General features: G+C 50.9%; 1 protein-coding gene across 1 annotated transcript in view; it reads left to right on the forward strand.

Annotated features, from left to right (window-relative positions):
• Positions 1-10,545, forward strand: part of CEP131 (centrosomal protein 131) — a 28,762-nt gene that overhangs the window by 15,788 nt on the left and 2,429 nt on the right. Inside the window, exons 14-20 of the mRNA XM_023729127.1 lie at positions 6,264-6,389; positions 6,815-6,931; positions 7,582-7,684; positions 8,957-9,158; positions 9,572-9,679; positions 9,757-9,874; positions 10,132-10,206. Coding sequence (XP_023584895.1) covers positions 6,264-6,389; positions 6,815-6,931; positions 7,582-7,684; positions 8,957-9,158; positions 9,572-9,679; positions 9,757-9,874; positions 10,132-10,206 — 849 coding nt within the window. The remainder of the gene's footprint in view (positions 1-6,263; positions 6,390-6,814; positions 6,932-7,581; positions 7,685-8,956; positions 9,159-9,571; positions 9,680-9,756; positions 9,875-10,131; positions 10,207-10,545) is intronic.

Raw genomic sequence — 10,545 nt, forward strand, 5'->3', positions numbered from 1 at the left:
TGCATTTCTCTAATGACTAATGATCGTGAGCATTTCTTCATGTCTCTGTTAGCCGCCTGAATGTCTTCTTTCGTGAAGTGCCTATTCATATCCTTCACCCATTTTTTAAATTCGGTTATTTGTCTTTTTTTGTTGAGGTTTTGCAGTATCTTATAGATTTTAGAGATTAGACGCTGATCGGATTTGTCATAGCCAAAATTTTTTTCCCAGTCCATAGGTTGTCTTTTTATTCTTTTCGTGAAGTCTTTTGATGAGCATAGTGTTCGATTTTCAGGAGCTCCCAGTTATCTAGTTTCTCTTCTGGTGCTTGTGCATGGTTACTTATGGTTTGTATTGTGTTTATGCCATGTATTAGGGCTCCTAGCGTTGTTCGTATTTCCTCGTCCATGGTCTTTATCGTTTTCAATTTTATATTTAAGTCTTTGATCCGTTTTGAGTTAGTTTTTGTGCATGGTGTGAGGTATGGGTCTTGTTTCAGTTTTTTGCAGATGGATATCCAGTTATACCAGCACCGTTTGTTAAAGAGACTATCTTTTCCCCAATTAATGGACTTTAGGCCTTTGTCAAATATCAGGTGCTTTCAGATGGATGAATTTATGTCTGGATTCTCAATTCTGTTCCGTTGGTCTATGTATCTGTGGTTGTACCAGTACCAGGCTGTTTGGACTACCGAGGCGGTATAATAGGTTCTAAAATCAGGTAGTGTGAGGCCTCCCACTTTGTTCTTCTTCTTGAGTAATGCTTTACTTATCTGGGGCCTCCTCCCTTTCCATATGAAGTTGGTGATTTGTTTTTCCATCTCATTTAAAAATGCTGTTGGAATTTAGATCAGGATTGCATTGTATCTGTAGATCGCTTTGGGTAGAATTGACGTTTTCACGATGTTGAGTCTGCCTATCCATGAGCAAGTATGTTTGTCCACTTATGCAGGTCTCTTTTGGTTTCTTGCAGTAGTGTCTTGTAGATTTCATTGTGTAGGTCTTTTACTTCTCTGGTTAGATTTATTCCTAAGTATTTTATCTTCTTGGGGGCTATTGTAAATGGTATTGTTTTGGTGATTTTCTCTTGGAAGTTGAGTTTGTTGGTGTAAAGGAATCCAACTGATTTTTGTATGTTTATCTTGTATCCTGATACTTTGCTGAAATCTTCTATTAGTTCAGTGCTTTCTTGTGGATTCTTTGGGGTTTTCTGTGTATAAGATCGTATCACTGCAAACAGAGATACTTTTACTTCTTCCCTACCAATTTGGATACCTTTTATTTCTTTTTCTAGCCTAATTGCTCTAGCTAGGACCTCCAGCACAATGTTGAATAAGAGTGGTGATAAAGGGCGTCCTTGTCTGGTTCCCATTCTCAAGGGAAATGCTTTCAAACTCTCTCCATTTAGGCTGATGTTGGGTGTTGGCTTTGTATAAATGCCCTTAATTATGTTGAGGAATTTCCCTTCTATTCTTATTTTGTTGAGAATTTTTATCATGAATGGGTGTTGGGCTTTGTCAGATGCCTTTTCTGCATCGATTGATAAGATCATGTGGTTCTTGTCTTTTGTTTTATTAATGTGATGGATTACATTGATTATTTTTCTAATGTTGAACCATTCCTGCGTACCTGGTATAAACCCCACTTGATCATGGTGAATTATGTTTTTGATATATTGCTGAATTCTATTGGCCAAAATTTTGTTGAGGATTTTTGCGTCAACGTTCATGAGCGATATTGGTCTGTAATTTTCTTTTTTTGTGGTGTCTTTACCTGGTTTTGGTATCAGGGTTATGCTGGCTTCATAGAATGAGTTTGGGAGTGTTCCATCCTTTTCTATGCTCTGAAATACCTTTAGTAGTAGTGGTGTTAACTCTTCTCTGACAGTTTGGTAGAATTCTCCAGTGAACTGTCCAGGCCAGGGCTTTTTTTTGGTTGGGATTTTTTTAAATTACCTTTTCAATCTCTTCTTTCATCATAGGTTTATTTAGTTGTTTTACCTCTGTTTGTGTTAGTTTAGGTAGGTAGTGAGTTTCTAGAAATTTGTCCATGTCCTCTAGGTTTTCAAATTTGTTAGAGTACAATTTTTCATAGTATTCTATTATGATTCTTTTAATTTCAGTTGGGTCTGTTGTGATATCACCCATCTCATTTCTTATACTGGTTACTTGCTTCCTCTTCCTGTTTTTCTTTTGTCAGTTTGGCCAGTGGTTTATCAATTTTGTTGATCTTTTCAAAGAACCAGCTTTTGGTCTTGTTAACTCTTTCAATTGTTTTTCTATTCTGTATTTCATTTAATTCTGCTCTAATTCTTACTATTTTCTTTTTTCTGGCACCCAAGGGCTTCTTTTGCTGCTCTCTTTCTACTAATTCGAGTTGTAGGATAAATGTTTTGATTTTGGCCCTTTTTTCTTTTTGGATGTGTGCAGTTCTTGCTAAAAACTGATCTCTGAGCACTATTTGCTGTGTCCCAAAGGTTCTGGTATGATGTGTTTTCATTCTCATTTGATTCTATGAATTTCTTTATTCCATCCTTAATTTCTTCTGTAACCCAGTAGTTTTTGAGTAAGGTGTTGTTCAGTTTCCATGTGTTTGATTTTTTTTTTCCTTGCTTTTTCTGTTATTGATTTCTACTTTTATGGCTTTATGGTCAGAAAAGATGCTTTGTAATATTTCAATCCTTTGATTCTGTTAAGGCTTACTTTGTGGCCTAATATGTGGTCTGTTCTGGAGAATGTTCCATGTGCATTGGAAAAGAAAGTATATTTGGCTGCTGTTGGGTGGAGTGTTTGATATATGTCCATGAGATCAAGTTGGTTGATTGTAGCATTTAGATCCTCTGTGTCTTTATTGAGTTTCTTTCTGGATGTTCTGTCCTTCACCAAAAGTGGTATGTTGAAGTCTCCTATTATTATCGTGGAGCTGTCTATCTCTCCTTTCAACGCTGTTAGAGTTTGTTTTATGTATTTTGGAGCCCTGTCGTTGGGTGCGTAAATGTTTATTATAGTTACGTCCTCCTGGTGTACTGACCTTTTAACCATTATGTAGTGTCCTTCCTTATCGTTTGTGGTGGATTTTACTTTAAAGTCTATTTTGTCAGAGAGTAACATTGCCACTCCTGCTCTTTTTTGAGTGTTGTTTGCTTGGTATATTTTTTTCCATCCTTAGCTTTTAGTTTGTCTGTGTCTTTAAGTCTAAGGTGTGTCTCTTGTAGGCAGCATATACACGGATTGTGTTTTTTTTATCCATTCTGCCACTCTCTGTCTCTTTACTGGTGCATTTAGTCCATTTACATGCAGTGTAATTATTGATAGGTATGAGTTTAGTGCTGTGATTTTGATGTCCTTTTTTGTGCGTTGTTGACAGTCTCTTTGTTCCACTTGATTTTCTGTGTTGAGTTTTCTTTATGTATTTTTTTTCATCTTTTTCATTGTTGGTTTTGTAGTTGTGGAGTCTTCGTATTTTTCTTGCTTTTTATTTTGATGTGTAGAATTGTTAGTTACTTTTGTGGTTACCTTAATATTTGCCTCTATTTTTCTACATTTAAACCAATGTTTTATTTCTTTATATAGCCTTGATTTCCTCTCTGTATGAAAAATCTATGTATACATTTTAGTTCCTCTTTTTTGTTTTATTGTTGTCATCTTTTACATATTGACATCTTTGTTTCCCTATTTTTGATGTTTTAGCTTTGTTATTTTTGTGACTTCCCTATCTGGGTTGGTATCTGGTTGCTCTGTTCTGTGTTTTGTCTTGGGTTGTTATCTGATGTTATTGATTTCCTAAACAGAAGACTCTCTTTAGTATTTCTTGTAATTTTGGTTTGGTTTTTGCAAGTTCCCTAAAATTCTGTTTATCTGGAAATGCCCTAATTTCGCCATCATATTTGAGAGACAATTTTGCTGGATATATAATTCTTGGCTGGCATTTTTTTTTCTTCAAGGCTTTATATATGTCATCCCATTGCCTTCTTGCCTGCATGGTTTCTGCTGAGTGGTCCAAGCTTAATCTTATTGACTCTCCTTTGTAGATGATTTTTCGTTTATTGCTAGCCACTCTTAAAGTTCTCTATCTTTGGTTTTGGCAAGTTTGATTATAATATGTTTTGGTGACTTTCTCTTGGGATCTACCTTATGTGGGGTTCGATGAGCATCTTGGATAGGTATCTTGTCATCTTTCATGATATCAGGGAAGTTTTCTGCCAACAAATCTTCAACAGTTCTTTCTGTATTTTCTGTTATCTCCCCCTGTTCTGGTACTCCAGTCACTTGTAGGTTATTCCTCTTGATAGAATCCCACGTAATTCTTAGGGTTTTTTCATTTTTTAAAATCCTTTTATGTGATTTTTCCTCAAGTAAGTTGGTGTCAAGTACTTTATCTTCAGTCTCACTAATTCTGACTTCCATTGCCTCAATTCTGCTCCTATGACTTTCTATTGAGTTGTCTAATTCTAAAGTTTTATTGTTAATCATCTGGATTTCTGATTGCTGTCTCTCTGTGGATTCTTGCGTCCTGTTAAATTTGTCCTTATGCTCTTCTCTAATCTTCTTAAGTTCCTCTATTGCTAGGTCTGCATTTTGCCAGGTCTCCTTCCTGATCTCTTGAAGAGTTCTATATATTAATCTTTGGTATTCTGCCTCCAATAATTCCAAGAAATTCTTTTCCTCTGGAAAGTTCTTTCTTTATTTTGGGAACTTGCTGAAGCCATCATGGTCTGCTTCCTTATGTGATTTGATATTGACTGTTGTCTCCGAGCCATCAATAAGTTATTATATTTATTTTATGCTTGCTTAGTGTGTCCTAGCTTCTTGCTTCGTTTTGATATGCCTAAATAGGCTGCTCGTGCGGGCTAGTCCAATTACTAGTGCCCCTGAAGCTCCAACGTCCTGCCACGAGGTGGCCAGACCTGCCGCTAAGTATGCGAGCCCAGGAGTCCGCCCACTCCTTCTGTATGGATTCAGCTCAGGTGTCCGGGTAGTCAGCTACCGAGTGTGTGGTGCAGGCTCTCACCTACAGTCCTAGACAGGCATGAGTGATTGGTGTAGGCACAGGCATCTGGCTGCAGCAGGGGGTCACACGCTGAGCAAGGCAGGGGGCCGATGGCTGCCGCCGACTGTCCGTGTTCCCTAGGGCACTTAGGTGAATCGGTTTTGCAGCCAGACGATGAGCACCCAATGCTGTTGGCTATAAGGACTGGGAGGCACCACTTATTCTTGGGCCCCTGTTGCAGGTGACTAGGTGGCGTGGGTGGAGCCACCAGTTCTTAGGCCCCTGATATGAGTAGCTGAAGACCCTGGTTAATAGGCAGAGCAGTGTCAAATGTCCGGAACCTGCCTCTTCACAGCTAAAACAGTTGAAGTTACACTTCAGGTATATACCCTGTTGTACTGTGGTAATGAGGGCCTATACTGTTAAAATGGGCTCATGCAAATCTGTGCAAGGGGAAAGGCATTCAAAGTCCGTGGCCCCATTATGCCTGTGCCTAGGCAAAGGGGCTGTGCCTATCCTGAGTTCCTGGCTTAGGGGAGCCAGCAGATTATTTTTTCCCCTGTTTGTTAATTTGTTCACTCTCCAAGGTTAGGAGAATGGCTTAGGGTGCATGATGGGTCCTACTTTCAGCCCAGGGGACTTGGCAATTGCTGAAGCTGGTCCGGAACCCAGTGCAGAGCAGGGAGCGGGGAGGTAAATGGGAGAGAGGTTTTTCCCAAAGGGGCTATTTTTGATCTGTGTGGTAGGCCAGATTTGTAAGTACTTATCTTTGCTGATCGAGGGCTGCTTGTCACTGGTTCTGGATGGCTGAGTAGACTCTCTGCCGCTGGGTCTGACCCAGTGTGGAAAACGCCTCCTGAGCACTGCTGCTTGCCTGCCTCACCACTCACACATGAGCTCATCTGGCCTGAAGGGCTCAGGCTCTTGCCAGATTAGGTCTGACAACTCCTCGCTGCTTCTGAACCGTCTCTCCCTCCCCCTGCCACTCAGTCCGATTCCTCAACTTTGCCTTTGGTGTTCAGGGTTCCTAGATTGTCGTATATAATCGATTCACTTGTTTTTTTGGGTCTTTGTTGTAAGAGGGACCATTGGAAGTATCTGACTACTCCACCATCTTGGCCTTGCTTCCGCCACCTGGTTCTTGATAAAGGACACAGGCCTGGCCACCGGGGCTCAGAGCTGCCCCCCTTCCCTCTCAGGAGTGCCCGGGGGGTCAGCCACCCTTGGGGTTGGACCGCAGGTGAGGAGGTACCCTCCCTGTGGGCCCCACAGACCCCCAACACCCTGCCCCCACAGACGCAGCAACGGGCCCTCACAGCACGGCAGGTCAAGGAGGCAGAGAAGGAGCTGAATCGGCAGCTGCAGCAGCAGAGGGAGCACTACGAGGCCACCATCCAGCGGCATCTGGCCTTCATCGACCAGGTGAGCCCCATCCTGGAGAAGGTAGGGGCAAGCGGGGCTCCAGAACCTGCCTGGGCACTTCAGGTTGAGTGAGCTGTGGCTGCCGCCCCCACCAGGGCTCTCTGATGTCCCCTGGGCCAAGCGCTCTCAGGTCCCCCTCCTCCGGGAGGCTGAGAGTCTGGAGAGGGTGCAGGCTTGTCTGTGCCCCACCCACCTGCACACCTGCCCACCTGCCCCCACTCACCTGTACTTGCACACCTGCCCTCGCCCCCCCAGCCCAGGGTCTGTCCACAGACCATCGAGGGCCCGGGGTCATGGCTGGGTTCTCTGTGTGGTGCTCGCCTCTCAGCAAGCTGAAGCAGGGTCCCCTGGCAGTGGGGGTCTCATGAGTGAGAGGCCTCATCTTAGCTCAGCAGCTTCACCCCTCCCTCACCTCCTGCTCACAGCTGATTGAGGACAAGAAGGCCCTGGGGGAGAAGTGTGAGGCTGTAGTCGCCGAGCTGCGGCAGGGGGACCACAGGTGGAAGGAGAAGGCAGCCCAGATGCAGACTCAGCATGAGCTGGTGCGCCCCCCACGTCTCCCCACCCTGCCTGGAGTCCCCTGTCCTGCCCACTTCCCCGTGCGGCATCCTCCCCAACCCCCGTCCCCCTCGCCTTGTGTTCCCCCATCTCCCCACCCTCATGCCTCCCCCCCAACCCTACTTCTCCCAGCATTGATCAGTAGGGACCCTGCCACCTCCTGCTCTGCTGGGGAGACTGACCACGAGGCCTGCTTCCCCAGGCTGGGGGTAGGGGCTTGGCCTGGCTGCACTCGCCTGAGTCCACCCCAGACTCCAGGAGCAGGACCCTGGGAGTGGGCTGGCCTGGCATTTTCAAAGCCCCCAGTGCCTGCAGTGGAGGGCCAGGGTTGAGGATGGCCAGCCCCCCACAGGGCAGCCGGGCTCCCCACAGAGGCACAGCCCACTGGCTCCTGTCGCCTAGTGGGGGCCCTGGTCCTTCTGCTGACCCCAGGACTCACTGGAGTGGCGCGTGTGTCCTGGGGGGCCAGGCCATGTGCCGAGTGCACACTGGGGGCCCGAACGCTGTTGTGACTTTGCTGGGTGACCCCAGAAGCCCAGTCTCCCCAAGGGGAGGGGCAGTGGAGGCCGTGGTTTCTCCTCTTCTCCCGGCTCCCCAAGTCTGTGCTGTCAGTCTCCGGTCTTCTCGCTCCCAGGAGCTCAAGAAGCTTAAAGAGTTGATGAGTGCCACCGAGAAAGTCCGCCGTGAGAAGTGGATCAACGAGAAAACCAAGAAGATTAAGGAGATCACAGTCAAGGGTAGGGGTGGGCCGGCGCGAGGACGGAGGGGACGTGGGCCAGACAGGCACGGGACAGAGGGGACGTGGGCCCGGCTTGTGCAGGAGGGAGAGGATGCGGGCCTGGCGTGCACAGGAGGGAGAGGATGTGCTGTCAGTCACACACGTGGTGCAGGAAGACACCCCCACACCCCATTCCCACCACCCCCCTGTGAAGGAGTCAGACCCTCCTGGCGACCCCGGCCCAGCCCCTAATCAGTCAAGACCAGAACTCCCTTGAAAAGCAGGAAGAGCCACTCGCTGGGGTGGCCAGCTGGCCCAGGCAGGGCAGAAGCAGGTCAGTCCTCCAGGCGTGTCTGGCTACAGACGAGCGTCTGGAAAGTGTGGTTGCAGTTCATGGAGAAACAGGGTCAGTGGGGGGTGGGGACTGCCGGGCACCTTGGCCCCCCACGACAAGCTGGCGAGCTGGGGTGCTTGGGCCTGGATGTTGCAGGGCCGACCTCGAGTTCATGAGATTCCAGGGGAGTGAGCCCAAGGCGAGCTCAGGGGATGCTGGACAGCCTCCCATGGGACAGTGTGACTGCCCTCCCCACCTTAGAACAAGGCTTAGGCCCAGGGCTGAGGGCCCAGTGGCCTGCTTGCCTGTGGACACCTGCGTCTTTGTGGCTCCCCCTCCAGGGGAAGCCTGGGCTCCCCCAGACCCCTGGTGGCAGCTCAAGGGGCGCACTCCCCCAGGGCCAGGGGGCTGTGGCTGGGCCACAGTCTGCCGTGCCCCGCCCACCTGCACCCTTATCCAGAGCCCACAGATAAGGCTGGGTCCTGGGGGTGGGGTGTTTAGATGGGACAGTCCTCGTGCCCTGGCGGCACAGCACTGTGGGGCGAGGGTGGAGGATCCAGGGCCAGGCCTCTGCAGCACGGGGTGGGGGCAGGAGGGCAGGAGGGCTGGGTGCAGCGCAGGGCAAGGACAGGGTATCTAGGCCAGGCCTCTGCAGCATGGGGTGAGGGCAGGGCCAGTGGGTATAGTGTGGGGTGAGGGCAGGGGGACTGGGTATAGTATGGGGTGAGGATGGGAGGGCTGGATATAGTATGGGGTGAGGATGGGGAGGCTGGGTATAGTATGGGGTGAAGACAGGGGGGCTGGAGGAGTTGGAGTGTGGCATGGGGTGAAAATGGGGCTCCAGGCCGGGCCTCTGCAGTACAGGGTGAGGGCAGGGGGGCTGGAGGAGTTGGGGTGCAGCATGGGACGAGGACAGGGCTCTAGGGTGGGCCTCTGTAGTGTAGTGCCCCCCCCCAGGCCTGGAGCCCGAGATCCAGAAGCTGATCGCACAGCACAAGCAGGAGGTCAAGAAACTCAAGAGTCTGCACGAGGCAGAGCTGCTGCAGGCGGAGGCGAGGGCCGCTCAGCGCTGTGAGCGCCAGGCCGAGGAGCTGCGGGAGCGCCTGGAGCGCGAGAAGGAGGCGCTGGGGCAGCGGGAGCGGGAGCTGGCCCGGCAGCGGTGCGTTCACCCTGCTCAGCCGGTGGGAGGGGTGGCAGCAGGGCTGGGGTTTGCCAGGAACCTCCGGGTGAAGATCTGCATTTCCTAGAGGCCCGGGGTGTCCTGGTGGGGTAGGGTGCAGCCTCCTAGGGAGGTGGCAGGAGGCAGATTAGTGATCCAGCCCCAGCCAGCCGGGGGTTCTGAGGCCCTACCCTCGGCAGTAACTCCAGCGCCTGGAGTCCTGTACCCCGTTTGTGCGATGAGCATGGTAGCTCGGGTCAGACTTCCTGGCTGTTAGGACCACGCCGTCGATGCCCAGGCGAGGTCAGGTCCAGGTGGGGCAGGGGAGGAGCGTCCAGTGGGTTCCATCAGTGGCAGGAATGGTGCCCCACCCCTGTCCCCACCTTGTGAGCATCCCAGTGCCGTCCCCGCAGGTTCGAGCAGCACCTGGAGCAGGAGCAGCGGACGATGGAGCAGCAGCGGCACAGACTCTACGGCGAGGTGGCCGAGGAGCGGGAGCGGCTGGGCCAGCAGGCAGCCAGGTGCCCTGCACGTGGGGTGGTGTGGAGTGGTGGCCAGCCTGCCCGCAGCCTGCCAAGCTGACCTCCCCGGCCCGCAGGCAGCGTGCCGAGCTGGAGGCGCTAAGGCAGCAGCTGGAGGAGAGCAGCGCAGCCACGGGCCGGGCCTTGCGGGCTGAGTTTGAGAAGGCAGCCGAGGAGCAGGAGCGCCGGCACCAGGTCCCCCCCACTTCCTCCACCCAGCGCTGTGGTGAGGGGTGGGTGGCACCTTGGGGCACACCACCAGGCCCCCATTGCCTCCGGGGGTATCGCAGCCTGGAGCGCTATGCAGAGGGGCTCACATGAGGGGCTGCCCTGGACTCCGCCTCCACCTGCCAGGCCCCTGCAGTCTGGCAGACTCTCGACCTGTCCAGGCGGCAGGCCCTGAGGGGGTGGCCGGCGGGGCCTATGCTCACAGGCTGTCACCTGCTCCCCAGGTGGAGCTGCAGACCCTGAAGGATCAGCTGGAGGCAGAGCGGCAGGTGTGGGAGGCCAGCCATGCCAAGAAGGAGGTGGGAAATGGGGGTCTGGGGGCCGGGGGGCCAGGGGCCAGCTATGCCAAGAGGAGGTGGGGGCCGGGGGCCAGCTTCACTAAGCAAGAGATAGGGTCCAGGGGCCAGCTACGCCAACAGGCGGTGGGGAATGCGGGTCTGGGGGCCAGGAGGCCAGGGGCCAGCTAAGCCAAGAGGAGGTGGGGAATGGGCGTCTGGGGGCCAGGAGGCCAGGGGCCAGCTAAGCCAAGAGGAGGTGGGGAATGGGGGTCTGGGGGCCAGGAGGCCAGGGGCCAGCTAAGCCAAGAGGAGGTGGGGAATGGGGGTCTGGGGGCCAGGAGGCCAGGGGCCAGCTAAGCC

This window comes from Trichechus manatus, unplaced genomic scaffold, assembly GCF_000243295.1.
Source record: "Trichechus manatus latirostris isolate Lorelei unplaced genomic scaffold, TriManLat1.0 scaffold00028, whole genome shotgun sequence".
In the NCBI taxonomy this organism is placed as follows: domain Eukaryota; kingdom Metazoa; phylum Chordata; class Mammalia; order Sirenia; family Trichechidae; genus Trichechus; species Trichechus manatus.